Raw genomic sequence first — 24,878 nt, 5'->3', positions numbered from 1 at the left:
AAAGAGAGAAATAAAGATTATGAATAGGATGGGGTGCCTGGGTGGCTCAGTTGGTTAAGCGTCTGACTTTGGCTCAGGTTATGATCTCATGGTTCATGAGTTCGAGCCCCTCTGACAGCTCAGAGTCTGGAGCCTACTTCGGTTTCTGTGTCTCGATCTTTCTCTGCCCCTACCCTGCTCGTGCTCTCTCTCTCTCTCTCTCTCTCTCTCTCAAAAATAAACAAACATTAAAAAAAATGTAAAAAAAGATTATGAATAGGAAATCTTAAATTCATGGTCTGTCACTGTTTTGCTAAGACCCATAGCAAATTCTTAAGCTGTGCTTCCACTGTTTCGTTTCCAAAATAGTAATTGGTTCTAATTTTAACTCAAAGTTTACATTATATTCATTTTTGAATCCTATAAACAACTTTTGCTTTAATCATGATTTGGGATTGTAGGCTTCCTTTTTTTCCTTTATTATCCTGGTTCAGCAGTTCTCAGTATCCAGGAACCTTGAGGTGTCCCAATATCTTGGTGTAATTTTTTTTTTAATGTTTATTTATTTTTGAGAGACACACACAGAGTATGAGCAGGGCAGGGGCAGAGAGAGAGAGGAGGCACAGAATCCGAAGCAGGCTCCAGGCTCTGAGCTGTCAGCAGAGAGCCCGATGTGGGTACGAACTCACAAACTGCGAGATCATGACCTGAGCAGAAGTCGGACGTTTAACTGACTGAGACACCCAGGTGCCCCAATATCTTTGTATAATTAATGTCTATCTTCCTCTCCATATTTTAAGTTCCATAAGAGAGGGAAGTACATTTGATCACTATTAAATATTTTGATCATTATTATATTACCAAGCCTCAGAATAATGCTTTGAATATATAAGATAGTAAATACTTGTTGAATGAATGGAAAAATGGCTGCTCAAAGTTGACATACTAAACAAGAATACTGGATCAAAAAAGAAGAAAAATAAACATTCTAACCACTAAGGCCATTTGGTACAGGAATAAGTACTATATACCTCAAAAAAAAAGTCCAATTTTCTATGTAAATCAGGGAACAAAATGTGACAATGTACCACATAAATGTAATTTCCAAAAACAATGTTAAAAAAAATCAATGCTCTAGATTTAAAGGATTAAGATTAATTAATTTGGAAAATATATTTCATCCCCCATTGATGAAGCATTATAATATGATTCAATATTTAATAAAACTACATGTTAATCACAATTCAGAATTGGTAATTTTGAAGTATGACTTATTACTGTATCACAATACATCAAGTCACATAATCCAAAATGAAGTACCAACTTTTCCACTGGTATAAGCAGCAAAGGAAGATAAATAGCCACATAAGAATTTGAGCCATCTTACTCTTTATTACCAAGTGGAACAAAGTTTATAAAATGACTTATTCCATTAGGGGTGAGGTTAGGTAACAAAAATCAGTTAATACCCATAACTAGTTTCTTTATTTCTATTCACATTAACAAAAGAACTACTACAGGTTAGACAGGTTGAACCACAAAAACCATAGTTAGAGGATAACAAGCAGGCTGCCATTGCAGATCGATGGGATGTCACTAAGGCATTATGTATCAAAGAAACACTTAATAAAGAAATGTGAAATATTAGAGTTGCTTTCCCTCAATATTTTGGTTAAAAGAACAGGCCCAGGTTATTAATACAGAAAAATTCAGAATGGACAATAAGGATTATCTTAGCAACTGAATTTAGTTTCTAGAGCTCCACTGTCAGTTCAATAATCACTAACCACATGTGGCTATGTATATTTAAATTTAAATTAAATTAAATTCAAATGTCAATTCCTCAGCTGTACTAGCCACAATGTACATATGGCTAGTACCTACCAAATTAAACAGTTACCAAAAGGATATATAACCTTTCTTTTTTACAAACTGAAGTGTGGTTGATATACAATATTATATTAGTAGGTGTATAACACAGTGTTTCAACATTTATAGACATTAAGAAATGATCACCACCATAAGTCTAGAAGGACATATGTATATACATACATACACACACACACATATATAATTTCTATCATCCTAGAAAGTATTATTGAATAGTGTGTTCTAAAGGGTAGAGGCCAGGTCCAATGTTGCTGTGTATATACTATACACACATACCTGCCTACCTGTATGCAGAGTCACTGCCAATCCCACTATGTGTATGTCCCTTACACTCACCTGTTCCACTAATTTATGTTACTTGTCTAGACCCTGAAGTCATGTTAGTTGTGACCGCTGCTCTATAGTTTATGGACATTTAAAAATTATTTTTTCTAAGTAACATAAAAATTAATTTTGATCAGTTTTCTGAAGCTGTAGGTAGTGTTACTTAAAATTATATGGCTCCATTTTGATATATAATCCTTTCAACAATGCAAGCCCTTAACTACTCTTTTTATGCAAATGAAAGGTTGTAAATAAGAAATTTTCATGTAGTGTCTAGTGGGCAATCATAAGATTGCCCAGATTATAAGAACTAATCACCATTTAGAATGACTTTCTCAAAGACAAGTCTTAATAGTGTAACTTTCGAAACAGAATAAAAAAGTTTCTCTGGGAACTACTGAAATGAAAAAAAATGTGTTTGTTTTAACTTCACAATACTATCACAATTCATTTACTCTTATTTGATTACAATAGCAGGAACACAACAGGCATTCCAATTGACTGAATTAATAAATTATATCCTTGCCTAGATATTTAAAAAACTTGCTGCAAGTATCATCAGGTAAAAACAAAATGTTAGTATTCAAATAGTGAAATGTGAAATTCTGGTTTGGTAATTTTCCTGAACTCTTTGCTATTTGTTTCTGATATTTGTATAGAAGAAAATCTACAGTGAGAGGACAATTTTCCTTTCATTTAAATCTGCATTACTCTCTTGGTTATTGAAGGTTTTTTATGGTATCTACTAAACTATTTTTAAAAACTTACTCACTTTCCTCAGCTTCAGTCACTTACTATTATACCAGCTCATTAATTGTAATTGTAGTAAGCCAAGTTACTAACAGAAAAACAAAAGTTTCTATTTTCCAAAGAGCTGGAATACGAACTGGTATTCTTTCTTAACTCCAGTAATTAAGCCCCAAAAGATATCTCTTTCAGAGTTCTTAACAATATCACTCCTTTCTTTTTCCATAAAATCAGAACAAACAACAGTCTAATTTTTTATTCTTTAATATCAGTTCTAGCTGAAAATTGTTTTTAAATTAATGCAAGTGTCAAAAGTTTTAGCATAGAAAAATTCATTAGATTTTCAAAAATGAGATTAGATCAATTTCCTATTTACTTTTGATAAGAAGTGCATAAACCATTATTCTTAGAAATAAAAGATCTTATATTCTTTTGGCTTCAAGTCTTTCAAATAACATACTCAAGGATTTAATAGTCTTAAGTTTCCTAAAAAACCCTAGATTTAAATGCCTTCTCAAACTCAAGCAATTTTTACCAGGTTAAAATAATTCGAAACATAGCATGTTCAAAAACTGTTTCAAACATTTAAAAATATCTTGTAATAGATCAACAAATTGGTATTAATAAAAACATACAATCCAGAGCGATATAGGAAATGCTACACACATACACACACAACATGCCCCTCCAGTTTTTGAGATGGCATCTGAGGTTATCAGAAAAAAAAAAAAAGCTTCATCTAATCTCAGTGATAGTAAAAGTGAGTAAGAATACAGAATTTCCAGTTACCAGTACTGTATATATTTGAAATATCTGAATCTTAAAAGTTCTCATCACAGGAAAAACAGATTTGTAACTATGTGTTGATGATGTTTAACTAAACTTACTGTGGTAATCATTTCACAATACGTGCACATATCAAATCATTATGTTTTACACCTAAAACTAATACAATTTATATGTCAGTTATATGTCAACAACAACAACAAAAAAGTAAAAATCAAAAAAAATAAAACAGAATTTCTAGGGTAAGTTGTTTTAAGATCTCAACAGGAAGAAACCAGACAAATTATTACAAATCATTTGCTATCTTCTACACCTGAGATCAATTAAACTTCAAGTTCTATAGCACAAATGTCCCTAAGAGATAATGGACACGAAATAGGACTTAAAACTTAAACTACTTTTCTGTAAATCTTTGATATATACAGACACGTATGACAGTTTATATATTTTTAATATATTAAACTTCTAAGACATCACTTAACTTCACTTGAAAAACTGGCTTATTTAAAATTCATCCAGGGCAAAATATTTTTAACATGTTCCAGTTAGTGTGAACAAAATCCTGTGAAGTCACCGTAAAAATGTCTTTAAACAGACATTAATAATTTTCTAAACAGAATAAATTTCCTTATTCAAATATAAATATATTTCTATAATCCACAAGAGACTTTCCATCTTCTCTAAAATCAAGGTATTAAAATAGACCTGTGCATTCATTATCCAGTGCTTTTTAATAAACTGTCGTGATGATCAAAACGATCTATGTATCAATGCTGCCCAATATGGCAGCCACTAGCCACATGTGGCTGAGCACTTAAAATGTGGTTAGTGTGACTGAACAATTAAATTTTAAATTCTATTTATATTTAATTAATTTAAATTTTAATAGCTACATGTGGCTAGTGGCTACAGAACCGAACAACACAGACTATCAAATGTTCATGACTAGGTACAATAACCTCCAACAGTGCTATACTTATTAAAAGAAAAGCACCACAAGGAAGCAACTCAAGTATCCACTGATGGACTGGTGGATAAACAAAATGTGGTATATACATATATGGAATATTATTCAGGCTTTAAAAGGAAGGAATCATAGCTAACAATCTTGAAGACATTATGCTAAGTGAAATGGGTCAGTCACAAAAGGACATACACTGTTTAATTCCACTTACATGTCAAATTCATGGAAACAAAAAGCAGAATACTGTGTGCCAGGACCTGGGGAGTGGGGTAATGGAACATTAGTGTTTAGTGGGACCAGATTTTCAGCTGAGATAAAAAGAATTCTGGAGACAGTGATGATAGTTGCACAACATGATGAATGTACATAATGCTACAGAACTGCACACTTAAAAATGGTTAAGATGGTAAATGTGCGTATTTTACCATAATTCAAAAACAATTCTTAAGCATCACAATGTGACCAAATAAATACCTCTGATAGAACAGCTAACTGGAAATAGAAAGTCAACAATAAAGGAAATAAAGTGCTTCTCAGAGAAGGAAACATTATATTTGCTGAGAAAAAGTTACAGGAACCCTGCCATGAATCAAGCTGTACTGCATTACCACACCATAACCAAGATCTGAGGATTTTACTTCTACAGGATCAAGCTGGACAGAGTATATTGGAGCTCTTTTAAAAAGTCACAAGGCTAGACAAAGTAAAGTCAAAAAGCTGAATTGCAGAGTGTTTGTTGTTTTGTTGTCTGGTTTGATTTGGTTTTAGGCACTGTCAACAGAGCTGGCCTCGAACAAGTCACACACTGAGCAAGAAGAAAAACAAAACCTAGAAATATATTCAGTTATTTGTTAACCGTGTCCAGTTATTTTTAACTTCTTTAGAAGACTATTTTAGTGAAAGGGCATAATAAAAGTACAACTCTCAGGTTGTCAAGAACATAGCAAGGAAAAACTAGGGTAGGGATAAGAATACCACCATAAATAAAAAAATAACACACACAAGAAAGAAGGATAAAATTAATGTGGAACACAAAAACAAAAGCGATCATCCTTTTCCTCAAAAATTTATCTGAATGTATTTAGGCCCAAATGCCATGATCAGTAAGAGTGTTAACATATTACAGCAAAGTATTTTAGGAAAGCTGCTAGATGCTCAAGTGGAAAAGGCTTATAAAACAAAGTTTATTTTTAGGCTTTTTAAACACCTTTTTAATTTGTAACACCTTACCCCCATAAACAGACATAAATGAGAAATAAATGCAGACTAAACTTTAACATCAGAGAGAAATATATTATTCCTTTAAAAGATATAAAACATGAGTATTTTTCCAGTTCACTGAAATATCTCATGCATATAAAATACTCACTTTGCAAGTGTATATTGTGAGTAACATGACTGACCTCTTTTAATTTATAGAAGTAATTGCTTCTTTAAGCAATTTTTAAATTTTACATACACTTTAAACCACAATAAACTCTCCAGAAGTTACACACTACTTCTGCTGGAATCACCACACCTATACAGCATTTTTATATTATAAAAATACTACAGAGGTGCCTGGTTGGCTCAGTCAGTTGAGCACGTGACTCTCGATTTTGGCTCAGGTCATGATTCCAGGGTCATGGGCTCAAGCCTCAGGCTCTGTGTTGAAAATCTCTCTCTTTCTCTCCCTCTCCCCCACTTCCCTGCTCCCACTCGCTCTCTTAAAAAAAAAAAATAAGTAAAAAAAAAAATACTACAAAGAAATTTGTACCATGAATACTTACAACTAGATGGCAAATTATATATTCCCTTTTATACTCATTCTCAGTTCCCTTGAAAAAAAGATATTTGTCACATTCAGTTTTAACAGTTTTGAAAATGTTTAACTATTTTTTAGGTATACTAAAGAAAGAAAAAACCACCACCATGAAGTTAATAAAACTAGAATTGTATGGAGCACTAAAATAAGGAATAGGAGTCAGAAGGGCTCCAGTTAAAGCAGACATTGGCTGAGTAACATGAACACCTGAAAACTGGGTATAACAATCCCTCCCCATTCCTAACTCAAAGGGTCATTTTAAGAATCAAAGAAATAATACATGTCAAGGTGGTTTATAATTCAAAAATGCTTCATATAGAGTGATATTACTAACACTACTCATAGTTTTTCAACATGACTCTATTTTATATGAGGTACCTTTATAACTGGTTCCTTCTCTATAATTACCATTATATTACACTAAAAGAATTATCCACCATTTTGTCAACCTCAAAGAGGTTGCTCAAAGAGAGCAAAAGGAAAGTTACCCCATTCCCTCTTACCCCACTGCCTTTTTATAGACTCAGTACAGTGTTTTTAGGGATTTGATAAAGCAAGAATTTTGCTTTAGATCTGATATTTAAAGTTCCTGTTGGCTACTCAACCATCCTTAAAAAGACACACCAAAACTAACTGTAGGATTTTGTATAGAGTTTTATGAGGTGTTTTTGTTTTTTAACGTTTTATTTATTTTTGAGACAGGGAGAGACAGAGCATGAACAGGGGAGGGTCAGACACAGAATCTGAAACAGGCTCCAGGCTCTGAGCTGTCAGCACAGAGCCCGACGCGGGGCTCGAACTCACGGACCGCGAGATCATGACCTGAGCCGAAGTCGGCCGCTTAACCGACTGAGCCACCCAGGCGCCCCAGGAGGTTTTAATACAATGAAAACATGTACCAGAACAACAATTTATAGTAAAATGAACACCCTCCTGATACCGGAGTTCAAAGATAAGATTTCTATAGCAACAAAATAGAAAGTCAGTTATGCTAACCAATAAGCAATAAACAATTGGACATTTACTATAATATACACAAAGTTCAAGCATATTCAACTACAGAGTTGGTATTATTTATTAATATTCAGAAGTATATTACCATAAATCTGTTTCTCTAGTGCTGAAATGTGCAGGACCATTCTGGACTTTGCAGATGCATAACCTTAGTTCAAATTTATAAAAAGTCCAAAAGCTTCTGAGAAAGAACAAAATAAGGATCTGAACTTAAACCGTTTCATGAAATAACTGGTCTATAGCTCCATATTTGCAACACATATTTTTTGCAAGACAAATAACACACCACAGATTTTCTTTTTACTTTTAAGTAGGCTCCATGCCCAATGTGGGGCTTGAACTTATGATCCTGAGATTAAGATTTACATACTCTACTGACTGAGCCAGCCAGGCAGCCCCAAACCACAGATTCTTAAATGAAAACTCAATCGTAGAAGTTCATCATATATCAACCTATGATTTCTTTAATTATTCTTACCCACCTAATCTCAGCATACTGTTATTTTAAACGAAGACAACCACGGAAATACACACACTTTCAGATAGCTATCCTCATTATACCCTCTATGATGCAAAAGAAGAAAGAAGGGAAAACAATTAGCCTATGAAGCATGACCAGCTCTCTAGGTCCCTAACACCCAACTTCAACTAGGCTATCAGCCACACAACTTAAGTATTAAAAAAAAAAAAAATTGTAAATCTAACAGAGAGAAGAGTTACTATTTACTATATCCCAGGCACTTTATGTATAATGTACATCATTATTAAAAAAAAAAAAATACTGGGGTGCCTGGGTGGCTCAGTCAGTTAAGTGTCCAACTTCAGCTCAGGTCATGATTTCATGGTTCATGGGTTTGACCCCTGCATCGGGCTCTGTGCTGACAGCTTGGAGCCTGGAGCCTGCTTCAGATTCTGTCTCCCTTCCTATCTGCCCCTCTCTCACTCACGTGTATGCTCTCTCTCTCTCAAAAATAAACATTAACAAAAATTAAAAACAAATACAATAACCTTCTGAGCCAGAAATTATCCCCATTTTTATAAGAAAACTTGTCTCATGTTGCTAAATAACACTTACCAAGCCAGACAGCTAACATGTGTTAAATATGAGATTTAAACCTAGGTTTATGGGGCACCTGGGTGGCTCAGTCAGTTAAGCATCTGACTTCAGCTCGGGTCATGATCTCATGGTTTGTGGCTTCAAGCCTTGCCTTGGGTTCTGGGCTGACGGCTCGGAGACTGGTGCCTACTTCAGATTCTATGTCTCCCTCTCTCTCTGCCCCTCCAACACTCATACTCTGTCTCTCTCAAAAATAAACATTAGAAAAGAAAAATTAAACCTAGGTTTATAGGATTCTAAAACTTGAATTACCTATTAGACCAGTGATTTTAACTAGGCTTTGAAATTACTGATTAGTAAATTCCAAGAAGAAATTTGGCAGATATATATATATATATATATATATATATATATATATATATGTATACGTATATATATATATGTGTATATATATATTTATATATATATATGGTTACTGATTTATTATATTGCCAGTTAAGACATTACAATTATCTTCATCATATTTTAAAGTTTATTTATTTATTTTGAGAGGGTGGGGAAGGAGAAAGGGAAGGGCAGAAAGAGAAGGAGAGAATCGCAAGTAGGCTTTGCGATATGAGCCCAGAGCCCAGCATGGGGCTAGATCTCACCAACAGTGAGATCATGACCTGAACCAAAATCAAGAGTTGGGAGGCTTAACCAACTGAGCCACCCAGGCATCCCATCTTCATTACCTCTTAAGAAATAGTACTTTTTGACATCAAGAAAGGAAGTAAAGAGAAGTAGAATGGTAAAATCTCAGAATGGAGGACAGTCCACCCCTTTAGTTAAAAATTCACAATTTTATATCAACATATACAGCAGAATACATACTCATACATTGTCCTTAGTGTGAAAATATCATGAACAGCACTGGTCCCTGACCCAGTGGTTATTAACATGCTGTGATTACTGGAGTAGAGATGCATTTGGGATAAAAAGAAGCACAGAAAAATGCCAAAAGAAAGAGGAACTACAGTATGTGGGCTGAGAAGAATCTGTGCTCTCAAGGCAGTGAGACCTGGATTTCATCTTGGTTTAGGCTAATTATGTGACTATGGAGAAGTTATTTAACTTCTCTAAACTTTAGCTCTCTTACCTATAAAGTGGAGATAACAGCTCTACTTCAGTAGAATTGTCTTAAGTGATAAAACACCAATATGAAGTTGTAATTTGTTTTTAATAATGAAGCTTATTAGTTTTAATACTTTTGCTTCAGTTATATCAAGACGCTGTCACTCTGCCAATAGAAAATTCTCAGTCTGAGATGGAGAACTCAATTATTGTGACTGAAGAAAATAAACTTATGTACCTGTCAAGTAGCTTTATCTAGAGAAAAATGATGCGATGCAGCTATGCTTCTTCATAAATAGTAAAACAAAAGCAGAGAAAAGTTTAAAGTAATAAATGTAAAACCTGAGGATTTTCAGACATGTGACTTATTTATTCAACAATAAGTAGCTGCTATGAACAAGTTGCCCTGCTTAGGACTAAAGAGATAAGATATCCTCAATAATTTATAACAATAAGTTTATAAATAATAATTTATAAGATATCCTCAATAATTTTTTTTAATTTTTTTTCAACGTTTTTAATTTATTTTGGGGACAGAGAGAGACAGAGCATGAACGGGGGAGGGGCAGAGAGAGAGGGAGACACAGAATCTGAAACAGGCTCCAGGCTCCGAGCCATCGGCCCAGAGCCTGACGTGGGGCTCGAACTCACGGACCGCGAGATCGTGACCTGGCTGAAGTCGGACGCTTAACCGACTGCGCCACCCAGGCGCCCCGATATCCTCAATAATTTTAAGCACTCAGCTAAGGAGAGAGAAATCAGGTAGGATACAAACAACTATAGTGCAATGCAATATATGATAAATATGAGATAGAAAATTTCCTGCTTAAGTTTTGAGGACAGGTTACACGTGACAAGGGGTAAGGGGAAAAAAGGAGAATCTGAATTGGGTCTTTCAAAAAAAGTATTCCAGTAGATAGAATATAGCAAGAATATATATAGGTAAAAAAACATTACTACTCATGGAGTGCTTGAAAAATAAGCTACTTGAATGAAAAGAATCAAGGATTAAAAGGTAATTTGTAACTACAATAATGACAGCCTTCAGTGCTAAGCTAAGGAATCAGGGCTATATCTCTCAGGCAGTAAGGAGTCACTGAGTGCTGGAGACAACTATTGAATCTGGCAGTGGTACATAATCTAAATAAAACAGAATGAGACTGAAGAGGTAGAGTTGGAATATGAAGATATTGTATTGTCCAAATGATAATGTGGGCCCAAACTTGGACAGTAGCAAAGTAATAAATGAATTCAAGTTGCATAATTAGAAAAATCAACTGAAGAGGCTGAGACAGGAGTCAAATAAAAGTGACCAGCAGATTTCTAGCATAGGCAACCAGAAGAATGGTAAACTTTAAAAAATATAGAGGGGCACCTGGGTGGCTCAGTCGGTTGAGGGTCCGACTCTTGAGCTCAGGTCATGATTTCAGGGTCATGAGTTCAAGCCCCACATTGGGCTCTGTGCTGGGCATGGAACCTACTTAAAAGAAAAAAAAAATATGTAAAAATATAGAGAAGTCAGATGTAATAAATCAGTTATGAATCAGTCACAGAAATCAGTCACTTATTTATTCAAGCATAAGCTATAGGCCAGGTGCTAAGTACATAAAGATGAGTAAGACCTAATTCTTATACTGAAAGGGAGAGACAAGGGTGCTGGGTGGCTCAGTAGGTTAAGTGTCTGACTCTTGATTTTGGCTCAGGTCATGATCTCACAGTTCATGAGATCAAGCCCTACCTCGGGCTCTGTGTTTATGGTATGGAGCCTGTTTGAGATTTTTCTCTCTTCCCCTCTCTCTCTCTCCCCTTCCCCCCCTCAAAATAAAATTTAAAAAAAGTGAGGGGCACACATAGAATTTAACAATTAACTCCTATATTGGGTGATATACTCAGTAACAGGAGCTGCAAAATGGGAAGGAGGCAAATTTACCAATGGATCAAAATGCTACATGACCAATCACTAAATTTACTTATCAAAAATGTATCTTAAAGAAAATTTCTCTTAATTATATGATATGAATATATTCATACATTCAGTGAATGTAGAATTTTCTTGGTAGAATTTTAAACAGTGTCCAATTTGTCAAAAGTTTTCAGGCAGATGATCAATACTGCCTTTTTTTTTTTTTTTTTTTTTTTAGAGATAGAGCTGGGGAGAGGGCAGTGGGAAAGAGAGAATCTCAGGCTCCATGTACAGGGCAGAGCACGATGCAGGGCTTGAAACCATTATCCAGGGATCATGACCTGAACCAAACTCAAGAGTTGGATGCTCAACTGACTGAGCCATCCAGGTGCCTCAATACTACTATTCTTAAAGTCAGAAACAGTAAATACAAACAGTCAGAGGTATACAGCAGTGTCATTCCAAGAACTGCAAATAGTTTAATACAACAGAATAACATATGGGGAGAAAACTCTGAAAAGACTGAGAATAGCTGGATGATGGAAGGTCTGTTATATTTTATTATATAATTAATGGGAAGTGACTAAAAGGGCTTAAACAGAGAAGTGCTTTCTAACCTACAGTCCCTTCTTAGAGAACAGCCCCTATTTCTAACTCACAGAAGAGTCCCTGCAGTCATATTGCACTTATCAGTGCTGAGAACTCCATCCCTCCATTGCCATAGTTGACCAGATCAGGTGTACATGTTCTATATGGGGTCAATTAAATTTCCTCATTAAGAATTTAGAATTGTGGCACAGAATAAATGAGTCAAGTAACTGTAGATATTAGACTTACAGAGTTCATGGAAATTCAGAAGTTGGGAGTGCCTTTTGGGGGCCACATGAAAGAAAACCAGTATACAGGAAATATAAAGCAATGCACATACTTAAGAAGAGATATGAGAACATGTAGCCCTAGAAAAGGAAGCCTTTAGTTTCATGTTCAGTACTCATGGGACATGGCTATATATCCCACCTTTGGGTAAAGTGCGATGTCCCTGTAGCCTTCCAATGAATCCAATTATTGTTTAAGCTAATTTAAATGGCTTTCTATTCCCTGCAACCTTGACAAAACAAGGTGATTAATTCTGGTGGTTAATCTAAAGAGTACAGTAGAGGAAAAACAGGCTAGAAACAAGCAGAACATTTAAACTAGGGAGGGAGTTATTAAAAGAAAAGCAATAGTAACAAATATAGGCAGATTATGATGAAAGAAAGTAGCCAATATTGTACAGGGTCCACAAAGTTTAGTTTAAACAAGAGAGTTTCAGGATGCTAAAGCAGTATCAATTGCCCCAAAAGACTAGAGGAAGTAGAAGGTCACGGATGCTTTTAAGAGAAGAATTTCAACAGAAAAATTGGGACAGATGTAATATTTTTAAAAGTTAAGAAATAAGTGGCATAAAATAAACACAGCTAAGAAATTTCCTTTAAGGAATGTGAAGATTAAAAGAAGCTTGAGGGGACAACAGTATTTTAAAAAAGCATTTTCTTAAACAAAGGAGAGATGTGAACTTATTTCTAGGAAAAGAGGGGAGAATGAAAGCCCCATCCTGCAAAGAATGGAATGATATTCCAAAAGAGGCAGAAGTCTAGGAAATCATAGCCTTAGAGAGGTCAATTTTTCCTTAGAACTGAGTAAGAAATCTTAGACGAGAAGAAAAGTTGGGAAAACTCAGATTATTAAATACTATGTATCACTTAGTAGAGGCAGTGACTAGGTGAGTCATTTGCTGAGAACAAAGCAGCAGGAATAGATCAGATTTAAGAAAATATAGAAGGTTTAAGCCACAACTGGGGAATGTGATGCAGAATTAAGAGGTAAATCAAGGATCTTACTGACCAAAGGCTTCAGAGGATATAACAAGAAACAGAAAAACCATAAGCTGGTACTTATCTAATGATTTAGATAAGGATAACTTCAAGTATAATTCATCACATGACCTAGTATGTATGTACCCTTAACTTACAGCTTGCAAAAATTAAATAAAGCTATTCAGAAATGTTTCTGCTGTAAAAACTGAAAAATGTTCTATTGTAAATTTACATTACAAGAAATATTGATATATATTTCATATTTTAAAAATTAAAAAATAACTCAGACCTTTATTTTACTCTGTATTCAAAAATCAACTCCAGATGTATGGACTTAAATATAAAAAACAAAACTCCACAACTCTTAGTAGAAAAATAGGTGACTGTTAGATCCAAAGTAAGGAATAGTTTCTTACACAAAAAGCAATTATAATAAAAGATTGACAAATTTGACTAAAATTAAAACTAAGCCCTTTTTTTTTTTTTTTTTTCCATCAAAAGATACCACAGCAGTGACAAGAAGTGCATTTAAGATTCTAGGCCTGGGGGCTCCTGGGTGGCTCAGTCAGTTGAGGTTCAGACTCTGGCTCAGGTCAGGAACTCATGGTTCATGAGTTTGAGCCCCATACTGGGCTCCTCCCTGACAGTGTGGAGTACCTGCTTGGGACTTGCTCTCTCTCCCTCTGCCCCTCCCTGCCTCAAAATAAATAAATAAACTTAAAAAAAAAAAAAAAAACAAACCCAGGTTTGTAGAGGTCCCTGAGTGGCTCAGTCAATTGAGCGTCTGACTCTTGATTTTGGTTCAGGTCATGATCTCACAGTCATGAGATCAAGCCCAGTGTCTAGCTCTGCACTGAGCGCGGAGCCTGCTTGAGATTCTCTCTCTCCTTCTCCCTCTGCCCCTCCCCTACTTGCTCCTGCATGCTCGCTCGCTCTCTCTCTCTCTCAAAAAAAAAAAAAAAAAAAAAAAAAAAAAAAAAAAAGATTCCAGGTTTGTAAATATCAGTAAATTCTGCAATAATTTTTTTATATCCAGCATTAAATCAACTCTGGCATTAGATCAACTCCAGCAGTTTATTAACAAGCTATGCACATAACTGTCCAGCTTATTCTTTAAAGAAAAAATATTAATAATTAATAATAGTTTGTACAGAAGAGATATGTATGGAATGGGAAAAACCAGTAGCTGATAAACTAATTACATATATAATTTTCCCTACTTTTTTTGGTCATGAATTTATTCTTTAATTGACTCAACTAACTTTTGAATCCCTAGTATGTGATACAACATTTTATACAACTTTCTATGGTTGTTCATTTGGACAGTTTGTGAACCACAGGTCAAAACTGTATAACTTTACCCTTCCTATACCAAATCCAGAATAAGATATTAAGTACAGCCTTGCTGATCACAATGATATAAATTATTCTAAATATTTGCCAAAAAGGTAAAACATTTAAAATTGTCCCTCCCACAAACTCCCTGAAAGAGAGTGAAAAGACAAGTTACAAACTGAGAGAAGACATTCACAATATACACAAAGGATTAATGTGAAGAAAATAAAGAGTTTCTATAAATCAGTAAGAAAAACAGAAAAATAGGCAAGAGACATGAATAGGAATTTCACTGAAAAGGAAACATAAAGGGCCAGTAAACATAAAAAGAAATGTTCTACATTAGTGATGATCTGGAAAATGCAATCAAGATGACAATGAAACAGCATTTTACACTCTTCTGACTTGTAAAAATTAAAAGACAATATCAAATGTCAGAGAAGATGGATAATCAAAGGTCCTTTCATCTCATATATTGCTGATATGAACATAAATTGGTACAATCATACTGGAAGTTGGGCATTCACTTACCCTGTGAGATGGCAATTCTACCTTCATGTATATAATGAATAGAAACTCTTATATGTATACAATAGGAAAAATGCACAGAATATCCGAAGTAACACTGGTCACCGCTACAAAAACTGGAAAGTAACTAACTGCTCAACAAGGGAGAGTAAGTATTCAAATATTCAACAAGGGAAAAGTTGATGAGTATTTTACTCAGTGAAATATTACACAGCAATTAAAACGACTGACTACAGCAACATACAATATGAATAAATCAGCAGTCACAGGTGAAAAATCAAGTTAAGAAAGATTACATTCAACACAATTATACAAACACAATTAAAACTAAAGACATCTTTTCAAATTATATATCTAGCAAAACTAAATATAAAGGAAGAGAATGAACACAGGACTCAAGATGATCTTTACCTTAGTTAACAAGAAGGTGAAGACAGGGGGTGGAATGGGGAAAAACCACATGTAGGTTAAGTTCCTAGCTTCTAGGGGAGGTGGGGAGTGAGTGGTGGTCCCTGGGTGCATATTATAATGATAAACAGATGGATAATTAATCCAATGCAGTGTACCTAAGGTTTAATAAAAGGGGAAAAAAAACCCAAATTTAATGAAATTTGTTCAATGAAAATTCTTAAACCGGCAAAACAAGCACCTCCTCAGAGAGTCACTAAGGGAGCAACTACAGGAAAGGGAAAATAATATGATTAGTGTGTAAAACATAATATTTAACAAATGTATGTATGATATTTAGACATGTAAGTATGTCTTGGATAATCTAAAATAAATTCCAAATTCTATCACAATTTTCCAACAAGTTAAGGTGTTTTTGAGTCAGGGAAGCAAAGCTTTAATTAGAAAAAGCAAACCACCTCCAAGTTTCTAAAATAGATCCTAATAACATATGTTACGTAATTTTTTTTTTTAAGTTTAGAGAAAGAGAGAATGTACAAGTGGGGAAGAGGGGCAGAGGGGGAGAGAGAATCTCAAGGAAGTTCCATGCTCAGCATGGAGCCTGATGCAGGGCTTGGTCCCATGACCCTGGGACTATGACCTGAGCAGAAATTGAGTCAGGCCCTCAATTAACTGAGCCACCTAGGCACCCCATGTTATGTAATTCTTATGTATCAGTTCATCTTTATAATGTGACGCTAACATTTACCTTCAAATCTAAGGTATTTATCATCAAATATACTCCTCCCATGCTTTTCTATTCTTCATTTAAATTTTTTTAAATGTTTATTCATTTTTTTTAGAGAGAGAGAGAGAGAGAGAGAGAGAGAGAGAATATGAGTGGGGGAGGAGCAGAAAGAGAGGGAGACACAGAATCTGAAGCAGGCTCCAGGCTCTGAGCTGTCAGCACAGAACCCGATGCAGGGCTCGAACCCACAGACTGTGAGATCATGACCTGAGCTGAAGTAGGCGGCTTAACTGACTGAGCCACCCAGGTGCCCCTCTGTTCTTCATTTTAAACATATAATATATATGTAATATTACACAGTTTACTTTGTGAGATTGCAAAAACCATATATGACATACAGCTAATTTCAAATAAGGTTTTATTAGATAAAATTAAGAGAAACTAGACATATATCAAGATAAATGTTTTCTATTTCTGCTTCTCTAAGATATTAGAAGCTACTTTTTCATTAGTATTTTTCCCATTAGAAATTTTAAATATCTTTTTAACGCTTTTAACTACTTTCTAACTTTGCTGCCAACTTTGAACTCTGATGTATATCAAAGTTAATCATATTATATCTGATGTATATCAAAGTTAATCATTAAGTGTTATATGACTTTTTTTTATAGAGTAAAATAGGTTTTTGAAATATAGTAGACATTTGATAATTGTTCGACACAGTACATCTTACAAGGAAATGATGCAGAATTAACCATTCTATTTAAACATCATGCATACATCTGGAAGTAACATTGTTTTAAGTGATACTTATCTTTACAAACTACTACTCCACTCTTTTTTTGTTTAAAAGGGGGCACACAGGAATAACCTGATAAAAGGCATAAAAATCTACTGTTGCCAAATGTGAAAAGCAAAAAGAGAAGAGCCCAAGGTAGAAGATGCAAAGCCCTGAGGTAAATAGACAACGTCCAGAAGGTGCCCCTCTACCTCTCCATTTTAACAGGGATCATATGTGAAGATAAGTTGTACAAGACTAGAAATAATCTGCATTATACTAGAGATGACAGAAAAACATAATCCATTTGGAACCCATCATTTTGTAACACTAGTTTCAGCACACAGACTTTACCTAAGTAGTAAATATGTGGTAAGTTATTTAATGACATGCCTTATTCAATAAGGTATGCTGCATTTTATTCAAAGAGGCAATAATAAAATCTAAGCTGGGAAACCACATTGTATCAATTTATTATTCAAAGAATTGATGCTATGTATCACTATTGCCTATTACTATGTCCATACTGTATTTCTTCACTTACTTTTTACCTCAACTGTATCTCACAGTACTGACTCAAAATCAAAATACTTTGATGTAAAATAGTCAATAAAGCTAGTAAGATCCACGTATCTAGAACTAGTGGCAGGAAATTTTAACATATGGCTACTTCTATCTTAAAATCCTTCGAACCTCTTCTCTTTAATGTTTATTTATTTTGAGAGAGAGAGAGAGAGTGAGTACAGGGAAGGGCAAAGAGAGACGAAGAGAGAGAGAATTCCAAGCAAGCTCTGTGCTGTCAGCATGGAGCCCAATGTGGGGCTCAAACTCAGGAACCACAAGATCATGACCTGCATGGACAGTGCAGAGCCTGCTTGGGATTCTCTCTCCTTCTTTGCACTTTCCCTGCTTGTGCACACGTGCACGTATGTGCTCGCTTACTCTCTCAAAATAAATAAATAAACTTAAAAAAATAAGATTCTAATAAGTGGGATAAAAGGAGGAAAAATATTAAATCAATACACTGTATGCCTTAAAGTTACAAAATATTGTATATCAAATTTACCTCAGTTAAAAAGGAGGGGTGGAAACATGAAATTGATCAAAATGCCATGGGATTTATAAATTGGAACAATTTGTCAGTTATCTCTGAATAACAGAACCATGAGCACCTTTTATTTTCTTTGTGCTTTTCTGTACTTCCAGATTTTCTACAATGAACATGTATTATGTTTATAACTTAAAAGAATTATAAAACTCATCTTACCTATTCTGCTTACTTTCTCATACTGCATTCCTCCAACCCACCCTAAAATCTTTATTCTTCCAACAGAGAGGCTTTCTACTTTCCAACATAACTGCAAACTTAGATGTCACCCAATTTCCCACCAAATGGGTAAAATTTGTACAAAGGTATAACTAGTGCAAAAATCTCTTCTGAACTTTTCAAGGCAATATTGTTGGGATAAGGGATTAGAAATGAACATTTTAAAAAATTAAGTAATTTCTTAGGGCAATAGTCAATTTCTCTTAGAAAAGTCAAAAGACATTTCATTGTAGGTGACAAATGAAGGGTGTCTTCTCATTAATGTATTGTGTGCCTACTAAGTGCCAAATACATAGCTTGGTTACACATGAGCTTAAAATTTTAAAGCAAAGTTCATTTTATGGATAGACTACAGAGAAATGCAAAATCTTTGGGAAGGATTTCTGCAAACATTCAACAACTTGCACCAGAAACAGTAATCATTAAATGATGAAAACCTGCAAAAAGGTTATTTTGTACTGTTAGTTTTTGTAGACTATTACACCTTATTCCCAACAACAAAGCACTGCTGAATTACAGACTACCAATAGAACACAGAAATCATTTTTCCTTGTAGCCAATATTTTCATTTTGAGTTCTTTATATAGTTTTCATTAATCCAGTTTCCTTAAAAATAAACTTTAATTTCTTTGGCCCCACCAAAAATATCTAAGTTACTACCTCAAATAAAAAATAAAGAGAACAGGATAAAACAAGTTAGTTATACAAGATAAAAATTAGAAACTGCCAATTAAGTTTATATTTTTTAATAGCCTTTTTATTTTTATGATAGTAAATATTCTTCTTTATACAGTGAAGCCTCTAGCCATCAAAGTTTATGTGTACTTCATTAATGATTCCTTGTTAAATAAGCCTCCTAAATTACTAGCAAGAGTTAGAAACATTACTCCATAGAAATATTACAATAATTAATAAGGAAAAACACTATGGTTTCAGGTTTTGTTTTTCCACAACTAAGGGTTATTAATAAGCCAATTCCAACTCAAGTAGTAAAGTATTTCAAATTCTGCAATATAATTTGAAAAATAACTTTAAAATGTTGGATATACAATGTTTCTAAAAATAAGTATCAATTTCATTAAAAGTAGACTGTAACATGTAACTTTCAGAGACAAGTATTCCCCTGGACAAGATACAGCAAAGTAACAGTTTTTAACTACTAAACAGCAGTTTAAAATTTGCTACATAATTAAACACTTAAAATCAGTATGTCAGAGAAGCATTAAGAACTCCATATTAATTTCTCAATTTAAATAAATTCAAACAACTTAGATGCTTTTTAAAAACTAGTTCTCCAAACATGCTTGATAAATATTTGGCTACTATCTACTAATTCCATGACCCAATGAAATAGTAAAACATCTGAACAGATGGATATACAGTACTTGGTGAAGCAAATTTTGCCAACATTTATTTTACATGCTGATATAAATAATGTTCTCAATTTAACACACATAATAAAGTTCATATGCAGTAACTTTTATTAAAACTGGGAGTCAAGGGGCACCTGTTGCTGAAGTATCTGAGTCTTGATTTCAGCTCAGGTCATGATTTCAGCTCAGGTCATGATTTCAGCTCAGGTCATGATTTCACAGTTCATGGGTTTGAGCCCCACATGGGGCTCTGCACTGACTGTGCAGGGCCTGCTTGGGACTCTCTCTCTCCCTATCTCTGTTCCTCCCCTGCTTGTGCTCATGCTTGCACTCTCTCTCTCAAAATAAAAAAAAACTTTAAAAAATTAAAAACAAAAAACTGGGAGTCAAATACATCAATAAAAATGCTTTAGATATACTTGTCAACTCATAAGGTAACAATATAAAACCCATTCTTTTTCTGGAAGAGACTTTTTTTTTTTTAAGTCTAACTTTAGCTGTTCCCCTACTTTGATCCCATTTTTTAGTCGTATTTAAAATTTCTCATCTTTTTGACTTGCTTCCTTCTTGTCAAAATTGATCTTATTAAAAATCCCTGCCATATTTTAATACACATGAAAATATATTTTCAGGTCAAGTGCCAAAATGAGTGTATTCTATGACAACTTTCTATAAAATACAAATAAGGATGCCAAATACTTTATAATTCTGAAGAAACTCCATTCAAAGAAAAATGCTCCTGTCCATTTTCATGGATTTTTCCCAGTCAGGACCAAAGTATGCTTTTCATATTTCAAGACTAGACAGTGGAAAGCATTTCCAACATGCCTCAAACAAACTTCATTTAGAAACCTTATGTGAAGTAATAAAACAATAAATTCCATTCATTTAGCAAATACGGTATGCTGTAACACCTTATAAAAGGCTAAGAGTAACTGGAATACTACATAGCAACATGTCCAAAGACAGGAAATTCAAAGCTGATTCAAAGGATTCCAAATTTGCAACCCTGCACTGGTACACCTTGTTGAAATCTCTACTTTCGTTCAGGAAATATCGAATATTACAACAATGCCTTCAAACTTATATTTAGCTTAACAACAAACAAACTTATAAAGGGATCTATTGAAAAATATATTTAAACAGCAAAAAATTTAGAAGCAGTTGCAATACTCAATTTTGGCATCATCAAAAATCAACCCTTCAGGATCTAGATTCAATCTTTTTAAAAGAATTAAATGCTCTATGCACAAAAAGAAATGTAAGTATATTTTTCTTCTAAGTCCTATCTCCAATAATCGAATAGCTAATAGCTAGAAGAGGTCTATAGCAAAACAAATCAAAATAATTCTTAGGTCAAAAACAAGCACAAAAATTTAAGCCAAATGTGAACGTCTCTCGAAAACTCCAAAGTAATAAAAAATAAACTCAACACAGTAGTGTAGGTACCCCTGTACATCACAGACTTAAGGACAAAAATCGTGCCTACATCATTAAATATCTAGCCGTAAATGGAAAACAATGATACTGCTACTCGACATAGACTTAAGTAACGAAGGGATCTATTTTGTCCTCGTCTCCTGCAGACATGTGGTGCCCAACACTTTCCCTTAGCCCACTGCTTGCTCATTTGTAAACAACTTCTGTAGCTCTTTCTCTGGTGTTCAAACGGGAGGGAAAATGAAAGTCTGAAAAGCATCAGCATCTAAGTTTCCAGATCTGAGTAGGGAGCAGTAGACAAGAGGACCATACAGCTATCATCTGGTTAATAAAAAAAGAAAGAAAGAAAAGAGGGAGGGGAAAAGGGCAGCCTTCATATTAAAGAAATTCGGCGGTCACCTGAAGAGGGCTAGTGAAGTTAGGCAAGCATTTAGTGAGACACGGTTTTTTGTTTTGTTTTGTTTTTTTAAAACTTGTCCGGGGGCTGGAAGTTATGGGGGCGCTCTTTGTGCGGAGTCTGAGGGGAAGGGGAGGGACGAGAAAACAGCTTGGGAGTCATTCAAAGGAGTTTAAGGAGCGGTGTACGAGGGAAAGGCGGGGCGGGGCCTGGCCGGGCGGAGGGAGGGGGCTGCAGGGGCGTCCGCGGGCGGCTCTGACACCAGGGAGGGGGCGGTGAGCTGGCCGCTCCGGGGACCGGGTGGGAGCAGACTCCGGCTGCAGACAGCCGACACAGATGGGGTCCCACTGGCAGGCAGAGTCAAATTAAAGGGGTGGCAGGCCAGAGCTCTGGCGGGGGAAGAGAGTCCGGCTCCCGAAGGAAGCGGTTCCCGAGTGACATCCCCGAGTTTCCGCACTTAGCGGGCTAGGGGCGCGGCGGCCGCACGGCGTCCCTGGGCCCCCGACCCCTCGCCAGACTTTCTCCCTCTCTCCGCCAGCGCCTCCCGCCCGGGCCGCGGCCCTTACCTGCAACTCTGTGAGCAAAATCTCCCCCCGTTCGGGGTTGGACGCCATTGCGCTCCGCTCTGGACTCCGCACCTGGCCGCGGCCGCCGCTGGCGAAGGGAGAAGGCGGGACGGGACGCGGGGTGGGGGGTGAGGAGCGGGGAGCGAAAGAAAAAAAAGCTAGGGATTCATGGAGGCGCAGCCCCTTCTGGAGGCGCGGCTTATTTCGCCCGGTTCATGGAGCGCGGCGGGGAGCGAAGGCACTCGGAGCGGGCTCCGCCTCGCCGCCCGCCCGCCGCCGCCGCCGCCGCCCGCCCGCGCCGGATTCTGTTCGTTCAGTCGCTCCCTCTGGGTGACGCCAGGAGCCGCCTCAAGCTTCTCCTTGCGGGGCGCTGCGGCCGCAGCTGCAGCTCCTCCTGTCGCACCATTTGGCTGTCACTGCGTCGCAAAAGCGGCCTCACTTGGCGGCTGCCAGAACACGTGACGGCCGCGGCCGCTACCTCCAGTGGCGAGGGGGAGGTGGGGCGGAGAGGACCCCGGGGGCGGGAGCATCGCGGGGGGCGGGGCGCTTTCCGACCCGGCTCCGCGGCGGCGGCAGCCATTGGACCCCGCCGGGGTGAAAACGAGGGGAAAGGACTGGGCTCTCGTCTCTTGGGAGGCGGGAAGAGGAAGAAAAAACACGCCCGCTTTTCTGCTGCGTTTAACGGCCCCACGGTGAACAGTATAACTCGGGAGCTTTCCCCCCCCAGCGCCACTTCTTTTTTCTTGTTGAAGTTTAGGCCTAACGTTAAACGAGCGCCTTTCTAACCTCTATACTTAAAAGAGTTTCGGGGCTCAAATTTTATTATTCTCCTGCCCCTTATCGACCCAAGCTGCTAATCTTGCCTTTTTCTCTCTCCCACCCCCAGTGCGCCAATCTGACCAGTTAGGTGCACAGCTAGCTAAACTGGGGTGTGGTTTGTACTTTTCAAGAAATGTAAGCGCTCGGTATCTCTGGCAGTCCTTAACCTACAGCCTTTAAGATGCCCTTTTCCCAAGGGCTGAACTACTATGGTTTGGGCTGTGGAACTCCACTAAGTGCAGAATCTGATTAATTCTTGAATATAAACTGAAGAAAGTGGGGCAGATCATCCCCGCGAATTGGAAAAAAGGCCAACTTTGGATGCAGTAAACATCCAAGCTAACCTATGAGTAACATAGCTAAGTAGTGTACGTTTTCGTTTAAGAAAATGACAGTGTAGTATTTGGGAATGTCAATAAAGTCTCCAACAGGTAGCTTTTGTTTTGTCTCAGCAAAATATTCAGCCTGGATATTCTAGGCAGCTGCCTAACTTTAGATTGAGACTGGAATACAGTGGCTTTGTTAAAAGCTACTTGGGGAATGTTAGGGGTTATTTAGTGAGATAGCTACTTGAAACGCATAATAGGCATACTTCTTAGGAAGTAGAATATTATGTATTTATCTTACACTCCATGTGAGCTCTGCTGGGCTAATGCTAGGACTTGTGTTTATCTTTTTGTCTTCTCAAGTCTCCTGCATTAATTTGACAAACATTTGTTGAAGATAGAGTTTAATGACCACTATGAGTTTCTGAACTCCAACTCATAATATGTGATAAGAAATTTTTTTCTAGTGTGTATTTTAAAATTTTACAACATCTTATGTGTTTAATGCATTTCTTTGATTGAAATGATAATTAAAATATATGCAATAGCAACCCTTGGAAAAGCCAAGAGATAATTGCCCTTCCTTGTAACTAAGAGCCAGTGTTACAGGCCCTGGAGTTACAGCTAAGATTAAGACAGTCCTTGTTCCTGGAGTGATTAAATTCTTTGGAGAAAGACGTGTGTCCAAATAAATATGAGGCAGTTTTAAATGGTAGGCACAACATGTTAGGGGAGCACTGTATTCAGATATGTATACCCATATATAATGTTAGCGTGTTAAAATATACATAACATAAAATTTACCATTTGAACAGTGTTAAATGTACGACTCAGTGGCATTAAATGCATGCAGATATATTTTGCTTATTTTTGCGTTGTCTTACTCTTGAATGGATTTGACATGGCTGACATGCACATAGTTGGTGCTTAATGGTGGAATTAAAAATTACCTATGTAAGAGAGTGCCTGGCTGGCTTAGTGGTAGAGCATGCAACTCTCAGGATTGTAAGTTTGAACCCCAGGTTGGGTGTAGAGATTACTTAAAAATAAAATCTTAAAAAAAAAAGTTACCTATTGGGCACCTGGGTTGCTCATTCGGTTAAGCAGCAGACTGTTGATCTCAGGGTTGTGAGTTCAAGTCCGGTATTGGGCTCTGCCCTGGGCGTGAAACCTACTAAACGAATGAATGAATGAATGAATGAATGAATAAATAAATAAATAAATAAACCTGTGTAAGGACTTAGAAACACAGTCAATGAACATTCTTTTAAAAATAAATTTAAATATGAGAGAGAATGTTCAATTTTAGCACTCTGGAATTTTAGAATTAGAAGAGACTTAAAATGTCTAGCCTAACTCTTGGGGCGCCTGGGTGATCATTCGGTTAAGCACCCGACTTCGGCTCAGGTCATGGTCT

General features: G+C 36.3%; 1 protein-coding gene across 3 annotated transcripts in view; it reads right to left on the bottom strand.

The window, feature by feature from the left end:
• The window catches only part of PKN2 (protein kinase N2), a 128,421-nt gene extending 105,720 nt beyond the window's left edge, over positions 1–22,701 (bottom strand). For 2 of the 3 annotated variants that reach the window (XM_042997781.1, XM_042997785.1), the window contains exon 1: positions 22,317–22,701. In XM_042997781.1, coding sequence (XP_042853715.1) covers positions 22,317–22,364 — 48 coding nt within the window. In that variant the 5' untranslated portion in view covers positions 22,365–22,701. Of the gene's footprint in view, positions 1–7,593; positions 8,162–22,316 lie in introns of those variants that run through there. The other variant, XM_042997783.1, reaches the window with a different exon arrangement.
• Positions 22,702–24,878: the final 2,177 nt, after the last annotated feature.

The sequence above is a fragment of the Panthera tigris genome, chromosome C1 (assembly GCF_018350195.1).
Source record: "Panthera tigris isolate Pti1 chromosome C1, P.tigris_Pti1_mat1.1, whole genome shotgun sequence".
NCBI classification, from domain to species: domain Eukaryota; kingdom Metazoa; phylum Chordata; class Mammalia; order Carnivora; family Felidae; genus Panthera; species Panthera tigris.
This window is presented reverse-complemented; position numbering and strand designations above follow the sequence as displayed.